The 23,515-nt window shown below is 43.4% G+C and overlaps 1 protein-coding gene across 4 annotated transcripts; it reads left to right on the top strand.

Annotated features, from left to right (window-relative positions):
• Positions 1-25: 25 nt before the first annotated feature.
• traf5 (Tnf receptor-associated factor 5) lies at positions 26-23,208 on the top strand. 4 transcript variants are annotated; one of them, XM_049572101.1, is made up of 11 exons: positions 26-1,356; positions 6,342-6,617; positions 6,793-6,856; positions 10,422-10,523; positions 10,893-11,057; positions 11,316-11,393; positions 11,899-11,973; positions 12,164-12,256; positions 16,848-16,988; positions 18,797-18,962; positions 20,903-23,208. In XM_049572101.1, exons 2-11 carry the CDS (start codon positions 6,346-6,348, stop codon positions 21,487-21,489), a joined length of 1,743 nt encoding a protein of 580 aa, XP_049428058.1. In that variant the 5' UTR covers positions 26-1,356; positions 6,342-6,345; the 3' UTR covers positions 21,490-23,208. The 4 variants fall into 4 exon arrangements, with proteins under 4 accessions (XP_049428058.1, XP_049428059.1, XP_049428060.1 ...); XM_049572102.1 differs by lacking the exon at positions 26-1,356 and adding an exon at positions 1,373-1,493; XM_049572103.1 differs by lacking the exon at positions 26-1,356 and adding an exon at positions 1,527-2,014.
• Positions 23,209-23,515: the final 307 nt, after the last annotated feature.

The raw sequence follows: 23,515 nt of genomic DNA, 5'->3' as shown, positions 1-23,515 counted from the left end.
ATAGTGCAAGTCAGGGGTGTCTTTGTGGGGGGACAGTGGGAGGGGGCCCCTCGGAAAGCCTGGAATGAAAAGATTAAATTAACCGGCGACAGCTTTCAGGTTGCCCACGGGTATGTACGTCTGTCCAAGCCTTGTGAGCATGATATCTCAAGAACGCCCCAAGGGAATTTCTTTAAAATTGGCACAAACATTCCGTCAGACTCAACTATGAACTCTTTAGATTTTAGTGGTTATAGATCAAAGGTCAAGGTCACTGTGACCTTGTCTGTCTCATTCATGTGCATGAGATATTTCAAAAATACCCAGAGGGAATTTCTTTAAATGCACAAAGCTGCTATTTTTAAATAAACCCTTTCAGTCCAGCACCTTTGGATCCAGCAGTAAGCCTTCAGACATGGTACCTAGACCCTGGGTGTGTTCAGACAGTCCTCTTAAATGTGGGCGGGGTTGTTGTCACTCACTGCTCCGTCCAGCACTCGCTGTATTTCCTCATCAGCGGTGACACAGATGGAAGTCTGCACCTGGTTTATCGTCCACAGAACGAGGCTGCACGCCCACATTTTCACAACAAAATAGAACAGGCTGCAGTGAGAGTCTCTCTCCATGGGATATTTCAAAATAGCAGCTTTGTGCATTTAGTCCTTCTCAGGCAAGCTCAGGGGTTTAGTGTTGCTGTAGCCCACAGGAAGTGAGGATTAGAATATATGACCTTCACATAATCCGCTCCAAATGAATCTATATTTTTAAAGTCATTACTAAAAGTGTGTGTCATATAAAAACTAAAGTGATGGTCAAAGTTGTCACAGTGAAATTTAAGGTGTGCTGATGGATTCACGTCATCAACTCATGCATTGAGTAACATTACAAGTTAACGTTCCACCTTAAAAGTTGCCGGCAGTCGGCCCAGTGAATGAAGTGATTTTTTTCTCTTTCATTTTATAGTTGTAGTTTACTGATGTATGAACAGAGGTTACATAAAACCAGAGTGAGCGTCCTCTACTGACCAATCAGACTGCAGGGTTTCTAGCTCCACCTTTTAGGACCAGATCTGTGTGCTAGGTACCCCAACAGAGGGGGGACCAAACATGGGGACGCTAAGGAACGCTTCTGCGTCTCTACAGTAAAGTTTAATATCAAAGTACAGGATTTCCCTCTGAAGGTAACAGGAAGCAGACACACTCAGGTCCCTCAGTGTCTCTCCACCTCTGCTCAGCACTGACAACAGCAGTCACTTCCTGCAGTTACAATTTCCTCTTCCGCCGCGGCTGAATGGACTGTTGATAATCGATACTGATCATTCGGTGGTATCGATGAGCGGTGTGTGACGGGCTGCAGTGTGGAGGTGACGTCAGAGAGGTAAGGAGGACGTGACGCTGTGATGTCGTTGGTGAGCAAAGTGAAAGTAAAGCAGCGGGGACACCGATCACAGGCTGCCGGTCTGAAACGTCCCCGCGACTGTTGGAGTGTCTCCGGTGCAGACTGACCGTCCTCAGGTCGGTGTGAAGATGATGATGATGATGATGATGATGGTGGTGATGATGATGATGATGATGGTGGTGATGATGATGATGATGCCTTTTCAGTCTTATTCAGACACCATGAAACTCTGCCTGTGATGAGTTTTACTCAGTTTGACGTTAGTGATGATGATGATGATGATGAAGAGGAGGAGGAGGAGGATGAGCATCATTTATTTATTACACAGTCATAACTAACCGCGCGCGCGTCCGTGTATCCGCACGTGTCATACACCGACAGGAGCCACGCTGACTTTCGCTTTTGCTCACACACAGGCACGTGCACAGACAGACCCCAGGCGGTGCTGGAGCGCGTGCCCTTTGCCCCCTGACCCTTTGAGAAGACGTGTTTATTCAGTCTTTACATTTGGCCCACGGCCTCAGTCCGCAGGTACAGGTGTGTCTGCCCCTCCCTCCTCAACGTCACACAGCCGCACTCAGATCACGCGCCCTGCAGAGCAGTCACGTGTCATTGACCTGTCGTCACGGACAGTCAGGTAAGGAGAGTGTTTGTCCTCAGCCTCCGCATTGTTTGTGTCTGTTGTTCAATTCAAAGATGCCATTAAACATGTTGACACAGGCAGGCTAATGTGGCAGGAGCCAGCTCTCTGTCAGCTTCAGGTTCAGCAGCTGTAAATCGCTCTGGTCGAAACCTGAACTCAACCTGACACGATGTTTGTGTCTCTGAACGTTAAATTAAACAAATATGAGCTGCAGTTTGGGGCCGCGGTGCGTAACGAAGAGAAGGGGAGCAGTTGTGGGCTCCTTTTTTTTAAAAAAAAAAAAATATATATATATAATTTCTTATTTTACACAATAGCATTAAGACAAACCCCAGGGTGGCCACAAACAAACACAAACACATGAAAATAAACAAACAAAAATCAGCAGCAGCTGTGATCACAACCAGCAGAACTGACTACGTGTCCTTTACATACACTGTGTGCCACATTATGATGCAAGTTGGTGATAAGAGCATTTAACTTATACAAATACAAACTTGGCACCTTTTTAAACATTTTATTAATGCAAAATAATATTTTCTACAACTGTATTCAAACTTCAACAAAAACAACAGTTTTCTTTACAATTTTATACAAAATAAATCTTTTAATGTCTCTGAAACATTTCAAATATAAAGTGTTTCTCTAATTAAGCAATATCACACTGGAGCTCGTGACGATATACGAGTATAACATCACGAGCTCCAGTGTGATATTGCTTTTATACAACAGTTCAACAGTTAAATAAGCAAGGCTGATTAAGAAATGTTGAAACATGTGGACAAAATAGATAATTTAAGCATTTTATTTGTCTTCCGCCAACAAAAATAGTTCCCTCAGGACTCCGCTGTCACCGTTGCTATGTAACGCAGACATGGTGCGCCAGACACTTCCTCTTTATACACATTTATCTGCACGTTTCCATTAATTGTGCAGCCGGTGAAATAAGTCTCTGGTGACTGCATGGTGGACTGTCGCTTCACAGGCACAGCCAACTCTGCCTTCTGATCTGACAGTATGTTGCTCCATCGTTTCCTGGATGGCTTCCAGTATCTCTTTAACAAGCTCTCAGACCTGCAAGACAAAAGGTATATTTAGGGCCCGACTCCTAATTAGAAGTAGGGATGCACCGAAATGAAAATTTGTGGCCGAAGCCAAATATTATTAAGCGCTTGGCCGAGTACCGAGTACCGAATATCATTGTTTAGTTTTTCATCAGTTTTTGCAGATGAACCCTCCAGATTAGTGTTGTCACGGTACCAAAGTTGGGACCCACTGTACGATACCAGTGAAAATATCATGGTTCTGAGTGGTATCAGGATACCACAGTGAAAATGAGGCAGATGTGCCTTTTGTCATTTATAAAAAGATAAATCACTTTTCTATAATACATCAATGATATTTCAATGGAATAAATTACTTATTGACTTATTCATACTTCAAAAACAGCATCAATAAGTGATTAACATAGGGGGGATCAAAATAAAATAAATAAATGAAATAAGAATCAACCAGCCACCCTCCTCCCCTGACAAGTAAAGAACAGTCCCTTCATAAGTAAAGAACAGTCCCTAAAGTGCGGTGAGGTTTGTGGGCCGTGAACGGCTCGTTTCTCCTCTGACACGTCACATACCTGTGTTCGGCTGGCTCGGCTGTTCAGGTACTTCTGGGCAGTCATGACGCCAAGAAGAGGATATTATTGGAAACGACTTCTCCGTCGCCAGGTAAGCTGATGGCCACCGTATTTGACAGGAATACACAAACGTTACTGTCTGTGTCTGTGACCCCCGTTCAACCCACAATCGGTGGGATTCACCTTTTGTTTCTGCTGCTGGTTGAAATCTGCAGGCTGCTCGCACAGCGTGCTGAATGATTTAAGCCTACTTTGCTCGCTCAAAACTATTTTTAGTCGCAAATGCGAGTGCCGTGACGGGCAGATCACCACACTGCTGACATTTTATTCCGCCGGTCACGGCACGCTGTTTGATTGCGTTATCAAAACACGCCGCTATTATTCAGCCTTGCTTTTAACTTATTCCACCGAATACCGAATGTGTGGTTTTTTGCAATATTCGGCTGAATATATTCGGTTACCGAATATTCGGTAAGCATTCGGTGAGCAGGCAGGCCAGTTCATGAGGCAATCGTCTCTAAAGCAGTCTTGGGAATAACGTGAGGCATGTGGCGGTGCATTGTCATGCATGTACACTCGCGTCTTCTTCACTTTAGCTGATTGTCTTTTCAACCGTGGAAGGAAGTTTGTCTTGAGGAAAGTGAGGTAGCCCCGAGAATTCACTTTAACACCATCCTGACCCCAGAAAGGACCAACAAGTTCATCATCAACAGTGGCAGCCCTGAACGTAACACCACCACCCAGTCGGGTTGGAGCAGCATGGCCACTTGAAATCCAACCAGAGGCCCATCTGGTCCGTCTAGAGTTGCCCTGCACTCACTGGTGAATATAACTTTACAGAGGTTGGCTGTCACGTGTTGTTTGGCTCATTCCTGTCGTTTCTCCTGATGTATTTTCTTCAGTGTAGGTCTTGTCTTTGCCTTTTGGACCTTTGCCACTCATCTTAGCGTCGTACATGGAGTAGACATGGGTACATCATCACTGAGCCCCACAGCTTCAGCGATGGCCTTACTGGTAGCTGAGGGTCTTTTAGCAACCTCTCGTTTGATTCTCGACAGTTCTCGGTTTGATAATGTTCGACAAGCTTTTCCTACTCTGGGTTTCTCCCATGCTGACTATTTCAGACGTATCTTTTTATAGTTCTGTGGTCACGCTGCAATTTCATGGCTCTATCATCTGTAGATTGGGCCTCGCTCAGACGCTTGACAGTTTGAGTCTCTTCCTCTTTGCTCAGGTCACTTTTCTTGCCGGGGTCAAAGTTGAATAGCACGTGCAGGGTAATGTGGCACACTGATACACGTGGTCTGTGATAAAGGATATTAGGAAGCCTTTAGATTCAAACAACAAGGGTTTTGTTAAAGCACAAGGCTTTAAAGACATCATACTAAAAGACTATTGGGGCCAGCGGGGCGGCACCAAAACACCAATCAGTTGTGTCCTGTTTTGCCGCCGTAACCCCGCATGAGAGGGGATGGCAAAGGAGCAGAGATATAACAGACGCAGTGTCGTACTTTCTAGCCAGAGACATGACGCCCATGAGCACCGTGGAGAAAGACGGGTTCAAGAAACTAATCAAAGTGCGAGGCTGCAGGTACGAGCTCCCAGGCAGGAAATGTGTTTCTCACACTGCTCTGTCGCAGCTTTACGATGAGCGCTGCAGGAAGCTGGAAAATCATTTGGTCTCTTCAGATGTCAGACATCATCAAGATACTTTTCAAACTCGCAGCACCATCAGATTAAATACCGTGATAAATATCGATATCGATCAATAAAGAGAAAATTATCATGATAATATTTTTTGCCCTATCGACTAGAAAACACACAGATTATATTATATTATATTCCACTTCTGCCAATCAGTCGCTCTGAATCCGACACACTGGAGCTTTAACAGATCACGACAGCATCAAAATATTGATCACCGTGATCATCTTATTAGATTCACAGGTCACAGCGGGGATGACGTGATCATCCAGTAAAAAACATTAGAGCCAATCAGGATGAAGCCTGATGACATGATCACTTTAATCCTCATTTGTAACTCACATATTAATGTTTTTGTTATTTAATTCTGTTTAGTTTTTGGTGTAGTTAGGAGGGTTAACATCCCTCGTGTGTTTAACCCTTTGATACCTGGAGTGACATCACTTTCACAGGTAGGCCTATTTAAAGCTTTGAACCCTGTTGAGCTCATTTCTTTCACAAACATGGGAAAAAGGGCAACGAGCAACTTGGTAAGAAACGTCCCACAAAGTGCAAAAAAAAAAAAAGATTTATAATATTATTTTAAAAGCTAGAGAAAACTATATTTATAATCATTATTATTATTATTACATTTTAAAATGATGTTGCAGAATGATTAGAATGTTGAGGCGCTCTCTCCAGGTCGTCTTCCTGATTGTTTGTTTTTAACTTTCTTTTTAAAAAAAATTTTTTTTAACTTACTTTCTCTTTTTACTCATTATTCGGGTCATTTCTTCTGTCGCAGCTCGTTGCCTTCCTCCCATGTTTTTAACAGAAATCAAGCCAAGGGTTAACGTCACCACAGCTGCGCTTACTTTGAGCCATCAGTCCAGATTTATCCATCATGTCATAGGAGCGGCTCAGTAATAACATGAACATCATTTAAAAACCGTCAGTGAGTCTTTTAACTCACCTGTGTGATGTGTTCGCTGTGGTCTCCTGCAGACTGATGGCGACAGCAGACACAAAGCCGGGAGGAGCCGAGGAGTCCAGCTTGCAGTCTGAGGAGTCGGCCCGGAGGTCCGAGGAGTGGAGGCTGGGGTCCGGGGAGTCCAGGGTGAGCTCCTGGGAGTCGGAGCTGACCTCCATCCAGCACTCCCTGAAGTTTGTGTCGACGCTGAAGGAGGAGTTTGTTTGTCCCATCTGCAGAGGAGTCGTGCTCAACCCCCAGCAGAACTCCTGTGGACACATCTACTGCTTCCTCTGCCTCCAGCGCCTGCTGTACGAGCCGTAAACACAGTCCATCATATTCACCCCTTTATTTCAGCTGCAGTCTGCTCCACATGAGGAGATGAGAGCAGGTGCAGAGATGGTACACAGTAGGATGGTTTGTGGGCGTGTCGTGAGCTGCGTCTGTGGTGTCTTGGTAACAACACCAGTCTGCTGTGTGTTTCAGGGAGAGCTCATCGCCGTCCAGTCCAGTCTGTCCAGTGGACGGAGCCGTGATCACACCAGCAGAGGTCAGAACCAAAGCTGCAGCTGCACACTCACAAAGTACTTTAGTCACACTCAGGCCTGCGATGGGAAATATAATTTTTGTTTTGTGGGCCCCTCGTCCTCACCATATTTCCACATGTAGTTTTTGAGGGGCTGAAAAAATGTCTCCCAATGAATGATTAGAGAAAAGTAAAATATCACTCCATCACACGATCAGTTCGTGACTGATAAAATACTGTTTAATAGGGGTGTAACGATTCATTTTTACAACGATTCAATTCATATCATTTTCCATGGTTCCAATTCGATTCAAGAACGATACGATTCGATTCAAGGGCTAGAAATCGATTCAGTAACTTTTTTTGTTTTGCCAAAAACTGAACCAGTGTGACTGTGAAATACATACCTGAATACTGTGGACAGTGCAGGGGAGTTTTTTCTTGAAAGAGAATCAGGGATTAATTAATTTTGGATATAAATAAGTAAACACAACGATTAATGGCAAAAACATTCACCTTTTATTAAATACTATAATTATCACAAGTTCAGAACCTGCTGATCAAAAGACAAAAAAAGTGTGATCAACATTCCTCCAGGCTGAATTACAACTGAACAGTAGGTTTCCCTGCTACTTCTCTTGTGATTTTCAATCAGTATAAGAGGAGTACAATAATACACAAAATAAAGTGCAACCTATCAGGTTGAATGGACAGTAGGTTTCCCTGCTACTTCTCTGTCATTTTACTCAGTCAGTACACATTCGACAGACAGCCACCGACTTGTCCAGAACACCTCCTTTTTTGCAGAAACCAAAGTGTTTCCACACACTCAACTTCAAATTCGGCTTGAAAATCTCCAGCTCGTCTGTCTCCTCTTTGCTGTTAGCCATGCTTCGTTTTGTTTTGAGTCGGCACTACCGGCACATGTCGATGACGTCACACTCAGGGAGAGTGAAGCGAATCGAGCAACTTTACAATTAGAAGTGATAAAAATACATGTATATAACGTTGTCATGCGTAAATACAACGCACAAATGCTTAGTAATCGATATAATCGATTTTTGACCTTGTAAATTGATTTCACAGCGATATCGTCATCAGTGAGGGACAACTTGCCAAGGCTCTATTGATGCAGTTAGATTGTAGGAAAATAAATCGATGCATCGATGTAATCAATGAATCTTTACACCCCTACTGTTTAATCAAATATTGGTCAAAGTGTGTGCAGCACTGCAGCAGTGTATATTTGCTCTTAACTGTCAGTTTTCCAGTCACACACAATTTATGTAATTGCAATACTGTTAAGACCCCAGTATGCGGAAATAATTTTGAAAAAAGCAATGTTCTTTTTCCCTCGCCATAATTCAGAGCGTTATTTAACCCCCTTTCCGAAAAGATAGCACAACATGGTTGGTACCAATGGATGCCTTAGGTCCTCTAGTTTAATTTGATACTCGTGTCTTCACTGTGTCAACTATCAGTTCAAGCAGGACCCAAATGCAGACCAACAGGCACGTTGAATTTTCAACAAAAGGCGAGCTTTAATGCACCTGATGGAAAACATCTGGCACAGACAGGTAAATAAAAGACAGGTAAATAAAATTCAAAATAAAAGCTGAACCGAAACTAAACTGAAAACCACCCAGGGAAATAGGATGAACTCAAATCCAATAACAAACAGAACACCAGGCAGGAAACGAAGTGGATAATGACACCAGGAACACGGGAATAAACACAGGAAGAACACAGACCAACAGACGAGGAACAAAGGGAAACACTCAGCTATATGTACACAGAAAACTAATCACGAGAATGAGACACAGCTGGAGGAGGAGGACACGGGCAGAAGGAGGGAAATGGGGATTGGCTGACAACGAGGGTGTGGAGGGGAACACTAGGGTGGAGCAGACAAGACTAATGCAGAACAGGTGTGAAGGGAAGACTCTGGGAACAGGGAAGGACTTACGAGACAGGTGTGACAGAAAACAGGTGGGAAAACACACAAAGACAGGAAGTAAAACCAGACAGGACACATGAGGAGAGAATCTACAAAATAAAACAGGAAGCAGATTAAACATGACTGAATAACATGAAACAAGGAACACAAACAGAAACCTCCAAGAAAAAGTCCAAAGGATCACGACATGTTCTATGTGAGCTGTGTCCCGCACTGTTGCCCCTTGTTGGCTTTTTTTTGCCAATTCAGCATGTTGAATTGACGACAGCGACGGTGAGGGTGACAGCAGAGTCCGCTGGTGAATGACATCACTCTGATTGTCAGTTCAACATGAGAAGAGAAACAGAAGTGAGGAAAGTAAACAAAGAGCCAAAGTCCACAAAGAGTGAGTCTCAAATTGCATACTTCCGTTAGTACACTACGTACACTATGTACTTCTTGCGTGATGCGCTAATTTCAACAGGGTAGTCTCATGAACTGCCGTTTTATGCTTACTGGAAGTGACGACGGCTTGTTTTTGTAACTTGTTCTTTGTCTTCTTTTTAAACGGCAAATTGCAAACGGACAGTGGACCATTGTCACCGACCTTTGACCGCTATCACATAAACCAAACTTATGCCACATTGCTTGTTAAAATGTGCTGATGAAGCTATGAGCAAGTCAGCCAGCTTGCGAATGCTAATGTTAGCTGGCAGGCTAACATTAGCACTCCCATTATTGTTGACGGCTTCTATTCGACAACAGTTGTGGTACTTAGTGCAAGAAACACATAACTAACAGGCTCCTCGTGGTCTCCAGCCACCATGTCAAAAACTGAGAAGTTTGCTACGTCACAAAGATGGCGACTGTTGAGGCTGAGATGTGTCCGTCGTTCAACACTCACCTTGTGGGCCGTTTTGAGTGCGTCTATGTGCACACTGCATTTCCCGTATTACGCAGTGTGAGCGCACTCAAAATATGACGTGTGTAGTAGAGAAGTGTGAGATCTGAGACACACTGCAAAACCAACTTGCTCCATGAGGTCAGATTATTTTTCTCTTTCGCAGAAACATTTCCTGCTGGTTTGTGTTATTGTTCACTAGCGCACAGTAAATATATTCTGATCTGGGATTGTGTGGTTTACGTGCTAACTGGCTAATTAGGGAAACTTCCTGTTTCTGTCTTTGAATTACGACTACAGACAATCACGGTCTGCTGCTGTGGAGAGTTATTATCACTCACGCAGGTGCAGAACGTACGAGCTGGTTGACCGCTTGCCGTAGTCTTTGTGTGTTCATGTGTAACTTTTTGGCCGAGACAAGCAACGTCAGGCGACGCAGCAGGGGGCCTTCGTCGCCACTAGTTCTCTAAAGTCCCTGTGGTGTGTCCGGGCCTTTAGAAACATGCTGTTTTTTTTTCTTACAAGAAGAGTGTTGTGATTGGCTTGTACAAAACCTAACCATGACCACTTCGCACAAACCCTAACCGCCTCCAACCTTGATACGTCAGTAGGGCGGGACCAAGCAAAACACTCTTGGGAAAAAACCCTGCACATTAGAAACATCTTGTTGTGTGTCGAATACAAAGACGTGTTGACGTCTGATCATCATTCCTCCTGACGCTTAGCTGTGGAAAAATGTTTCCTATCTGCAGGTTTTCCAGGACAACTGCTGCAAACGGGAAATCTCCAGTCTAGAAGTGTACTGTACCAACTCCCCAGCATGCACCTCTGTCGTCACATTACGCCACCTACAGGTAGACAAGAAGATTTGTTTGCTGTCACCACTAGTGCTGCAGCGTTTAAATACCAAATAACCATAAACAGCTCACTGTTTAATACTTTGTTGTAAACATATGAATGAACCCTTATTTAAACCTATGAGGGAATGTGTGTAGGCTAATGCAGACAAACAGGCTGTGCTGCCGTCACTGTAAGGTACAAATATGTGCTGCAGCTTCAGACAGTTTTCGATTCTTAGTCTTAACAGAGCAGTAATTGGTGCAATAATTCAACTCCAGCGACACTCTGTGCAGTTATCGTGCAAGACTCACACACCCGATCAACACACGTTAAATCACCTCAGTGACGGTTCCTTTTATCTCCCATCACGCCGTCCTCTGCAGGAGCACCGCAGGTCTTGTCAGTACGAGCAGCTGCAGTGCTGCAATCCAGGCTGCAGGGTGGCGCTACAGAGGAGATACCTGCAGGAACACCTGACCAACACCTGTCCTCACCGCATGGAGCCCTGTCCACACTGCCGGCACCCGCAGAGACTCAGCCTCCTCCAGGTAAAGTCGTGTCCAGGTGGGTCTCAGTCCGTTGCAGTTGTCCAGAACAGTCCTGAAACACGTGACGTGCCAGTCATGTGTCGGTGCAGCCGCCTCAGGACAGGCTGCCTGTTGGGTGCAAGAAACAAATTTGGATTCTGACACTTCATCGTGTAGATTTGTACCTGACACCAGAAATGTAACCACCAGGTGTGATCACATGACCCTCAGCTGGTGATGCTGACGCTGATGTGTTTGTGCTGACTCGGTGTTCTGTAGGATCATGTGCAGAGCTCCTGTCCAAAGGTGGAGGTGGACTGTCCCAACAGCTGCTCCCTGAAGGTCCCCAGACACAAGGTGAGCTCAGTCACATCACATCACATCACATCACATCACATCACAGACCTGCAGATACAGTCATGAGACGAGTGAATGTGAGCCAGCTCTGCTCCACGCACGTCTGGTCTGCCAGACTCAGCTCCGTCTCATTCTGGTGTAAACAGGCCTTCTGGATTTAGAAATCTCTTATAAGTCATGAACTCAGCTGCTGGCTTGATGTGAATCCACGTCATAGAAAACAGCTGGCTAAAGCTAACAGGGAGCTAACCAGCTGGCCGGAACACAACACACGCGTGTGCATGTTCGCGTGCACGAGACAAACAATCTGCTCTACTGCAGGTCACACGCTCCACAGGGTCCCTTTAATACGATGTATAATCAGCACGTTTGCCTCGTTACCATTAGCAACTGTGATTTACATAGATACGGATGCATATAGTCTCAACTGACCAATCAGAGTCGAGTATTCTGTCCAATTAAATGAACACATTAACATCTGTGTGAACGTCTGTGGTGTCTTCAGCTGACAGAACACAGAGAGTCGTGTCCTGAGCTCCTCATCGACTGCTCCTACAAGAAGTTCGGCTGCTCTGTGCAGGTGAGTTCATGTCATGAAGCTACGGTGTGACACAGACAGGTCACATGACCACAGCCGCAGGTGAGTTCATGTCATGAATCCACAGTGTGACACAGACAGGTCACATGACCACAGCCGCAGGTGAGTTCATGTCATGAATCCACGGTGTGACACAAACAGGTCACATGACCACAGCCACTGTGTGCTGCAGGACAAGAGAAGGAGAGTGAAGCTGCATGAGGATGCTGCTGTCAATCATCACATGCTGCTGGTCCTGCAGAGCAACACTCACCTGGAGCAACAGGTGAGTCAAACAAACGTACCTGAAAACAGCTGCAGACAGCGGCTGAGCGAAGCCTTTGATTAGCACGTTACATCACTGCTAGCTCATCTTTTTAGCTCTCGTCTGTGACACTAAAAACATCTGCACACTGAGCTTTGTGAATTTTGGTCTTTTCATATTTTAAAGCTGTGCTGAAGCGTAACGCTGCCACAATGATGCTCGACATGTTCTGTCATTATTACGACATAATAAACATGAGATGCACTGAATGTGAAACTCTCGGCTGATAGTTGACACCAATGTTTTGTTGTTGTTTATATTGTTTTTGTTGTTATTTATTCCCCCTTTAGTGCCAGGGAAACAAAGAAATCTTCAAACCTTCATCACACTATGTTGATGAGCACAAATTCCATCAGACACATTTATGAACAACCTTTAATAAAACCTTTTGTCACATGAAAAGTATTTAAAATTAAAACTGCTTCATTTTTTTATTGTAAATAATTTGTCATAATTCTCTCTCTAATATTTATTTATTTATATCACTTTCAAAACTTCAACAAAAGCTGATTTATTCAAGTTTCTCGCCAAAAACTACATTTTACAAGATGACATTGAACACGTCATGAGACTGTTATAACTAACCTTCACCCAGTACTCATTTTTACCAAATACAGCTTGAACACATCATAATGTAACTTAAGGTAACCTCCATCAGCTGTTAGATTCACCCACCAGCTTCTAACGATAATGCTAACTAGCTGCTAACACAAAACAGCTAGCAGTTAACATTAATTAGCTGCTAACACCTAACACTTAGCAGTTAATGTTAATTAGGTGCCAACGCCTGACAGCTACCAGTTAACGTTAAGTAGCTGCTAACACCTAGCACGTAGCAGTTAACGTTAATTAGCTGCTAACACAAAACAGCTAGAAGTTAATATTAATTAGCTGCTAACGCTTAACACCTAGCAGTTAACGTTAATTAGGTGCCAACGCCTGACAGCTACCAGTTAACGTTAAGTAGCTGCTAACACCTAGCACGTAGCAGTTAACGTTAATTAGCTGCTAACACAAAACAGCTAGCAGTTAACATTAATTAGCTGCTAACACCTAACACCTAGCAGTTAATGTTAATTAACTTCTAACACAAAATAGCTAGCAGTTAATATTAATTAGCTGCTAACACCTAACAGTTAATGTTAATTAACTTCTAACACAAAATAGCTAGCAGCTAATATTAATTAGCTGCTAATGCCTAACACCTAGCAGTTAACGTTAATTAGGTGCCAACGCCTGACAGCTACCAGTTAACGTTAAGTAGCTGCTAACACCTAGCACGTAGCAGTTAACGTTAATTAGCTGCTAACACAAAACAGCTAGCAGTTAACATTAATTAGCTGCTAACGCCTAACAGCTAGTAGTTAACATTAAATAGCTGCTAACACAAAACAGCTAGCCAATAATGTTAATTAGCTGCTAACACCTAGAAGCTAACTAGAGTTGCCACCCGTCCCGTTTTTCCCAGAATTGTTCTCTTTTTTCATCAGCTGTCTCGGGAAAAAAAAATCTCTCCCGGGACACAATTTGTCCCGTTTTTTGGGGAAAATACAGCAGCAGCAGGCCAAGGAGTCCGTCCAGAATCAGTGCAACAGGCTCAAGAACATCTGTGTCAGAGAGACAGCAAAGAAACAAGAGCTGTGGGAAGTCCTAACAGTTCAGTATATTTGCACATCCAGTCATGTTTTAATTTGTATTTTTTCCATTTATTTTGAACCCTATGGGCCCGAACGATGCATAGTGTGTCCAAATTCACACCTGTTCTTCTCTGTGGTTTTTCTCCGCGACCGTGCATCATAGCAAGAAGCCATGCATATCACGTGAAACAGCGGAATCGTAGCTTTCTGAATGTTTTCACAGCGAAAAAAAATGATAAAGTTAAAATGATGTATGACAGAGCTTTCATACAGCTGTGCACACACATTACTGTTGGATGGATTACTCGCGAATGCAGGGTCGCACAGAAATGCCACGCATATCACATGAAAGCGCAGGAGCAGAGCTTTCCAGTGATATCACACACATCATTGTGCTGTCATCCCATCACGCTATAAATCCAGATTAATTGTCTACAAAATAAAAACCTGACGAATTTCTTTACAATCCATTATACAGATCTTGTTATCAGTCACTTCATATAGTGAGGAATATCGTATCTTACCACGTCTTAGGCTTGCGTGTGTTTCTCCCTGTCTATCCACATTTGTAGTCCAGCTTTCAAGATGCATATATCTCCATATTGTCCAGTTGACACTCCATCAAACTTTGTATGACAAGACCAGCCACTTCACCTTTGCACACCCAGGCACCCCCCATGCACTTGGTTGACTGTTTTTCTATGATCTTAGCTGTAAATATTGCATGTTTCCTTCAGATAAAACACATGTTTGACTTGTGAATGAGTCAATGGAATTTCTTGCAATAATGAAAAATACTATCAATCATGTCCGCCTGGCACAAACCACATGTTTTGGACAGCTGTGAAGTGACAGAATGTCCCAGCATCATGGTTCTTATATTGCCAGATTCCAGAGAGTCTCCCCTCTTCATATATGGCAGAATATGTCAACTTCCAACTTGCTATGCTGAGATACATGTAAACATGTAAGAATTTAGTAACACGGATTTGTTTTTTTTCATTGATATAAAAATTAATATAAAATACAGGCACATAGAAGGACATGGAATGATGGCAAATCTGGTCTCCTATGTCCGAATTTCATGTTCATCGGTCAGTCTGAACTGGTAATAATGGCCGAGCCCTCCGCCTCAAACATTTGGTCGAATGTCCCTTTTTTTCACAAATCCAAGGTGGCAACCCTAAAGCTAACAGCTAACGTTAATTAGCTGCTAACACCAAACAGCTTATAACTAATGTTAACTAGCTGCTAACACCTAACAACTAACGTGATCTAGTTGCTAACACCTAACAGCTAATATTTACTAGCTGCTAACATCTAAAAGCTAATGTTAACTAACTGCTCACACCTTACAGCTAACGTTAACTAGCTGCTAACACCTGACAACTAGTGTTAACTAGTTGCTAACATCTAAAAGCTAATGTTAACTAACTGCTCACACCTAACAACTAATGTTAACTAGTTGCTAACAGCTAACATTAACTAGCTGCTAACACCTTAAAGCTAACGTTAACTAGCTGCTAACACGTAAAAACTAACAGCTAACATTAAATAGCTGCTGACACTTAACAGCTAACAAGTAACATTAACTAGCTGCTAACACCCAACAGCTAACAATTAATGTTAACTAGTTGCTAACACCTAACAGCTAACGTTAACTAGCTGTTAACAGCTAACATTAACTAGTTTCCAACACCTTACAGCTTACATTAACTAGACGTAACACCCAACAACTAACAGTTAATGTTAACTAGTTGCTAACACCTAACAGCTAACCTTAACTAGCTGTTAACAGCTAACATTAACTAGTTGCTAACACCTTACTGCTAACGTTAACTAGCTAACACGTAAAAACTAACAGCTAACATTAAATAGCTGCTAACACTTAACAGCTAACAAGTAACATTAACTAGCTGCTAACACCCAACAGCTAACAATTAATGTTAACTAGTTGCTAACACCTAACAGCTAACGTTAACTAGCTGTTAACAGCTAACATTAACTAGTCCTCCTCCTGCTGATGTCATCACACATTTGTTGTTCACAGTGTGACATCATCGGATAAACAACAGGCTGCGTCCTCAGATTCAGAGTCAGAATACTTTATTAGTCCCAAAGGGGCAATTCATTTCCACAGTCGGCCTGTCCATAGCAACAAGAACACCATGCAACAAACAGCCAACATCCACAATCAAGCATCATCACATCAGCAACAACAACAGCAGCAACCACAGTCAGTGACAGCACAGCAGAGTGGGATGCAAAACCATTCACAGTTCACAATAATTCACAATAAAATAAATCACAGTTCCCTCTGCAAATGATGCGTCGACAGTGAGTTACAAACATCTCTGTTTGTCCCAGACGTGTTTCCTATTGTCCCCGGGGCAACAGGTGCCTTGGTAACGGCCCGCCTCCGTCATTCCAAACAGCGTCAAAGGAACATTTGATTGGTAACATGAAATAGTTTTATTCAGTGTTTACTGGTTTGAATGTAAGACATATATCTTTACACACTTACAGACTCAGCACAGTGAAGATATATATTTATTCTGAATATCTTGTACTGGTGTTGACGTCATAGCATGATGCTCATTTTTGTTTCTGTTTTATTGGATTTTATTACTTATATTTACAAACGTCCATTTCATACCCTGATTCTTACTAATTATAATTCTGTATTTTTTACATCAGAGCGACTGTCATGAATCACAGTTTCCCCTCTGGGATCAATAAAGTATTTCTGATTCTGATTAAATCAGCTGCTCTGTTTGTTTCTGAGAGGAAGAGACTGAGGATCATTTAAAAACCTCCTGATCAATGAGCACTGAAGGGATTCTAACCAGGAGAGGTTTCAGCTGGACATTCAAATATGAACTTAAGAAATGATTGTAATTCCATTCCTCCGTCAGGTGGAGCTCCTCCAGGAGGAGGCGCTGCTGAGGCAGCAGGAGGTCCAGACAGACAGTTTACTGCTTGCCAGTCTGCAGAAGAAAATCAGACCTCTGCTGCAACACAACAGCAGCCATGATCACCTGCTCTCTGCAGCTCAGGTTAATACACACTTTGATTCTTACTCGTCATCCTGCAATCACACATTCATTCATTCCTTCATCTGTACCTTCATGTGTTCATCATCCAGTTTCATGTATGAGTTACAGCATGAAACAGATGAAACTCATCATTTATTTCAAAAAGACTTTGACTGTCAGAGAGACGTCCTGTCACCACAGCAGCCTTGAGTCCAAAACTGTCGAGTGAATTTAAAGCATTTAAGATGTCTCAAATAGAAACGTGAACCTGACGTGTTTCCATCTCCTGGTTTGGAGTGAACAAACTTCACAAAGTGTAGATGTTGGCGATGTTGGCTTCACTTGACACATGACTGTAGTCCTCCAGGAAAGTGAAGAAGAAGAAGAGGTTACGAACCGGAAACAAAACAAGTCGCCATTTACGAGACAAATGGACAAGTTTTAACTGATCTGTAATGTCAGTCAGTCACTTTCACGACATGTGTGATGTCATCGGGTTATTCTTGTCCTATTATTATTATCTCAGTCACTGTGTGTGTTCATGTTCCAGCTGAACTGTTACCGTAGTGACATACAAACTGTCACCAGGTGGGCGGAGCTACATTTGAAGTACAGCATGTAAACTGTGCAGGCCACTGAATCCTCCACAGGAAGTTCCTGCAAATGCTTCACAATAAAAACCTTTTTAGAAAAAGAAGGGATTCTCTCAGCTGAAATGATGAGGGGCTTTTAATTTGAAACAGAAACAGGAAGTGTTGAGTTTGATTAAACTGAAACCAGAATGCTAAATGGTGTGTTGTGTTTGAGATGCAGCTGGTAGCCTCTGCAGCTGTGCTGAGTAAAGGCCCAGACACTGTCCGTGAGTTTGATTCCTTTATATCCTCCATTATGAAGAAAGAACATTCTTTGCTAGCTTGATGCTAATGGCAGTACTCAGCGGGTTGATAAAGTGCCTCTGCTGTTTCCTCTTTACTCTGTGTGCTAACGTCCCTACAGGAAATATCTAAAATGCTGCTCTTGTCATACAGTTTCCACAGCAACAGATCGCTCTGTGTTCCTATTGGTCAAAGTGACGGTTGTGATGGGAGAAGAAAATCAAACATGCTAGACTTTCTGTGGGGACGTCGTGAGGCGTCTCAGATGTGGCGTCGGTTGTTGTCTACTGTGACACACTACAGGAGATGGAACGATGGATTATGGCGGACGACACTCGTTGTCATTCACGATCTGAGCCAACACCATACGTCACTGCGTGGGGCTGTAACCATATCGTGTAGTGTGAACCAGGCATAATGTACTCCAAGTTGCACACTGCGGAAACAGCTGATCAGTCATATGACTTAAATGTTTGCAACATCAGAACATCAGAACTGATCTTCATCTTCATCTCCTGTTTTTCACATCAGTTCTTTTTCTTACAAAGTAAAGAAAACACTCAGGTCAGTGTAAACTTTTTTGTGTTGAGGAAGTTTCATCAACTTTTGTTGTTTTGATTCAACTTTTTACACGTAAAACTTCAAAATGTACGTTAAATTCAGTTCCTGGAGAAAACGGCTGGCTCGGATCAACACGACATTGCGCGGGAAACAAAGCTAAACTGAGAGGTGTGTAAAGCTGTCAGACACCTGAGCATGTTGAATCTGCAATGAAACGTTTTCACACACCGACTGTCACGTCTGGATTTACAGGGAAAACCTCGCTGCGTGTTTCATCACATCCTGAACATCACAGAGTGAATCTGGATTTCCTGGAGGATCCTGCAGTCATAGCAGCGTCACTAAACCATGTTACCTGTCTGTCTGTCTGTCTGTCTGTCTGTCTGTGTTCAGAAGACGCTGAGCAGGCAGGAGGACGTCCTGTCCACCGTCCAGCTGGACGTCCAGCAGGCGTCTCTGGGACTCGGTCCTGGTCTGGAGGAGCTGGAGCAGCTGAGAAAGTCTCTGGATGCTGTGATCCTGGAAGTGTCTGCAGCCGAGGCCCTCAGAGAACACCTGGGTAACAGAAGCACAGAATAATCTGCCGCCTTGAAGCCGCTCGCGTCACTCACTGTTTGTTTTTAGGGCCGTGCCCAAAATCTGGAAGCTTTAAAGTTTCACTGGAAGACTAAATCAACAGTCAAACACTGCGCAGCTTTTTGTCATTTTGTTTTATTAATTTAATGTTTTGTCTGAAGAACGAGTGAAAGCTGCTGCTCAGCGACGGCTGAGAGAGACGGCGAGAGTGTAGCTCAGCATCTTTTCACTTATAGAGATTACAGGAGGTCAACAGCACCCTGGCTCCCTCAGACATCTGACCACAAACACACTGACTTGAAGACGGGGGAACAGGAAGTGCTAACAAGCTAACAAGCTAATTCATTTATGGGTTTAAGGGAGAAGTGAGGAAAGCAAATACAAGCTAAAGTCGAGAGCACGTGAGTCAAAAAAAATCTTTATCAGGTCACATTAATTCTTTATCTCTTGAGCTCGTTAGCAGAAACAGTTTGTAATTGTTTGTGTTATTGTTTGTTAGCACACAGTAAATATCAATTCAGTCAGTAAATGTTATTTATAAAGCCCAATATCACAAATGACAGTTTGAGTCAGAGGCTTTTCAGCAGACGACATCCCTCTGTCCTTTGGACCCTCACAGCTGATCAGGAAAACAATGGTAGAAAGCTCAGGAAGAGCAACTGAGGAGGGATCCCTCTTCCAGGACGGACAGACGTGCAATACATGTCGTACAGAACAGATCAGCATGATAAATATATAGTGATCCAGCCTCGAGGTAACAAAAGTGTGGACTCATTTTTCTGCATCTTTTTGGGACAGTAAAGGCTGAATATTGTTACTTAAATGAAAAACCGTAGTGCGTGAGGTTTTCTTACGGTAGTGCTCAAGGCCAGAGCAATGCCATCTAGAGAAACTATGTCATCAGATAAAGAGTCTCTGAGTTGTTTGTTTCCCTTTTTGAATGACGGTTACAGACGACTGCCAGAACACTGTTGGCTGTAGTCTTTGTGGTGTGTTCAAGAGCAACTTCTGCAGAGACACAGGCGACGTGAGGCAAAGCAACACTCAGCTGTTGTCAGCCAGTGCTTTGATGACTGTTTGTGCGTCTGGACTTTAACTCAGTGAATTAAGGTTTGTTTTATGGAATCTTAGAAATACAAATTAAGATGGTTTTGGTCAAGTTTGAATGAGGCGTGCAGATATACTGCCAATCGCTGTCCATTCTGTTTAAACCCTGAGGATCAGGACACACTGATGTTATTAGTCCCATACTCTCTGTACAATTCCAGCGGTGGCTGCATGGGATCGTCTCTGACTCATGTGACCCAAACGTTTCTAATAACTCTGGAGCGCTGTAAAATCCAAAAGTCTAAAATCACTGAAAAAGCAGATGTAATCATTTCCAAAATTCACAACATGTTTTTATCTGACAAAATATTCTGCTTCAGTCCATATCTGGACTACAACATTTTCACTGCAGTCAAACAACAGTTAGCTCTCCTGCATGCGCTGGTATTAACAGGCCGGTCGAACAGCACCATAAATTACATTCATTCATTAAATAAGGTTGATTTAATCTAAAATATGTCACTCTTTTAATCCAATGAATGAATGCGTCATACGGATTACTGTTAATTTATCATGTTGATCTGAATCACTTAAATCAAACTGAGGATTTTGTTCAAGGATTTAAAAAACAATTTCAGGGTGATGACGTTAAAAATGAAGACAAGACATTCGAGGCTTCATTTGAAAACCTGGACAGAAGCTTTGGTTGTAAATTTAAAAGAAGACCGTTTGAGTTAAAGCAGCAGTTTGGTGAAAACGGCAGATTGTATAAATTTGGTGTCTCCTGTAGTAAGAAGACGTGGCGTACAGTCCAGGATGCTTCCAGGTTTAGATCTTTGTATTTCCCTGAATGCTGTCGTTGTTTTTTTCTTGCAGGAACTTTGGAAGAGAATCTAAAGCATCACTCGGGTCTGCTGGATCTCCACGCCGCTCAGCTCAGTCGCAACAAGCAGCACCTGCAGGAGCTCGAGGCGACGTCCTACGACGGCAAACTGATCTGGAAGATCGAGGACGTCAGGAAGAGGAGAGAAGCCGAGGTCAATGGTCAGCCACCCTGCCTGAGCAGCGTGCCGTTCCACACCGGGCGTTGCGGCTACAAAATGGCCGCCAAGGTCTATCTGAACGGAGACGGGGAGGGAAGAGGGACTCACCTGTCCCTTTATGTCGTCCTGATGCCGGGAGACTTTGACGCTCTGCTGCCGTGGCCTTTCAGACAGACCGTGTCTCTGTCTGTTCTGGATCAAAGCGGCGCTGCTAACCACCGGAGTCTCAGCTTCAGACCCGACCCAGCGTCCAAAAGCTTCCAGCAACCTGCCGCAGACTCCGTCAGCAACGTGGCTGTTGGATTTTCTTGCTTCATTCCCCTCGACAAGCTGGAAACTCCTCCGAACGCTTCGTACGTCAAAGAGGACACGTTGTTTGTCAAAGTGAAGGTGGACATGGCAGGTTTAGAGCAGCTGTAGGCCTCTGGCCTCTACGTCAGTGGTTCCCAACTGGTCCGATCACGGCGTCCAGATTTCTCCTCAATCATCAGTTCAAGGTCCACACAGTTGAACACATTCAGCGTCATGCTTTCATTTGGCCATCGAGCTAGTTTTCTGTCTCTGTCCAGTAGCTGTCCGTCAGTCATTCACTCTACAGCAGGGAACGGCACTTCTGGGCGATACGGACAAAAATTCATATCTCAGTATTTTCAGGCTGAACGTCGATACACGATATATATCTTGGTGTCTTCTATGTAATGGGGCTGCATGTTCAGCTGCAAGTCGCAAATTGATCCTCGGCTCATGTCTCCTGTTATTTTTGCTGCGGCAGGTGGAGAAGTTTACCTGTTGGAGGTGAGCTGTTTGTCTGCAGCTCTTCATCATCTCACTGTGGCTGTTTCTGACTTTACTCTTCCTCCCTGCTGTATTATTAGACTTGTCTTTATTGAAGGATGCTGCTGAGATGATCCCTGGTGAGGGAGAGAAGTGGGGCAGGACGCAGGCTGTGACGCTGAGATTATAAAGTCATATATTTGTGTGACACTTGTTGAAACTGATTTTTGGTCAAACCTCATGGCTTCACTGGATCAACATCACACCACAGAGCCAGCGGTAACAATAATATGATTAATAATCCTTTCTTTCTCTTGTTAGGGTTAGGGTTAGGTATGGACACACAGTATATTACCTACAGTAGATGTCAGTCGACACGCCCCCCAGTTTGGAGAAGCAGGCTGAAGTCCGACATGGAAGCTAAACAATGTGCTGTTGTGGGCAGGGTCAGCAACAAAACGGATTTTAGCCACCAAAGAAAAGTAACACATAAAAAATGCCTCGATTACATGTTTTCAGTTTACATGTGCATTATATTGAGAGTATTTTCAGCACTTCATGTTCCCCACATTCAGCCTGTTTTGACAGGTGACCCGTTAAAAACTTAGTTCCCACCTCTGCTCTCATCAAAGCCAGGCTCCACTGAGAAAACCAATGATTTACCATCACTGAGCAGAGGAGCTGCAGGTCTGCCGCCGCCTCCATCAGTTAGATTGTGTTACTCTGTGACTTTGGTGGATCTAAAGCCCTGTAACAACCAAACATGTTACCCCTCAGACATGGTACCTAGACCCTCGGTCCGTTCAGCCTTTCCAATTTGGACCAGATTATGTCATGCATTTTGTTGCCGACCCCGCCCACAGCAGGACATTTCTTATGTTCCATGTCAGATTCCCGCCTGCTGCTCCAAACTGGAGACGTGCCGACTGACATGTTCAGTGGGAAACACGCTGTCTATGGATAAGTACCCCAAACAGCTTCACCTTAAAAAATCTTAAAAAACAAGATTGTTTTATTGGTTTATAGGACACCACATGGGCGTGCACCAGACAACCTCTCAGAAACGCTTCTACTCTTTTAGCTGAGGGCTGAGGGTTAGCAGCGTTAGCAGCGTTGCCAAAAACATCTGGCGACGATGCTTTCAGCCACGACGCTCTGATCTGCTCCAGCTGGCTCTGCACCAGTTGAAAATATTAGACAAGATTTTTAAACTGAGAAAAAAAATCATCTGTTTATTCAGACTTATGTTTTATAATTTATCATACTTAATGCCATCATTATGATTTTACTTTTCAATTTTTATCAGAATGTTAATGTTGATCCCTGTGATTTATTTTATTTTATTCAATTAACATTCTTCAGTCAGTTGCCTGTTGTGCATTGATTTGTTTGGAAGGTACTGTATAAATAAAGTTTGATTTACTGATGACACAGTGACTCTGGGATAAACATTTCCTGATTAGGGTCCGGGCAGCTAAGCTGCCAGGACACTATTGTATTCCTAGGAATTCTTTCTTTCTTTCTTCCAAGGAAGTCATACTTCCCAAGGGCGAAAACTCACCAAACTTTACAGAAATGTCCGGCCCCATGCCAGATTTAGTTAATTCCAAGGACATGTCAATATTCCTCCTGGGGGGGGGGCAATAAGCGTTTAAATTTAAAAATCTTTAAA

This window comes from Epinephelus fuscoguttatus, linkage group LG3 (assembly GCF_011397635.1).
Source record: "Epinephelus fuscoguttatus linkage group LG3, E.fuscoguttatus.final_Chr_v1".
Lineage (NCBI taxonomy): Eukaryota > Metazoa > Chordata > Actinopteri > Perciformes > Serranidae > Epinephelus > Epinephelus fuscoguttatus.
This window is presented reverse-complemented; position numbering and strand designations above follow the sequence as displayed.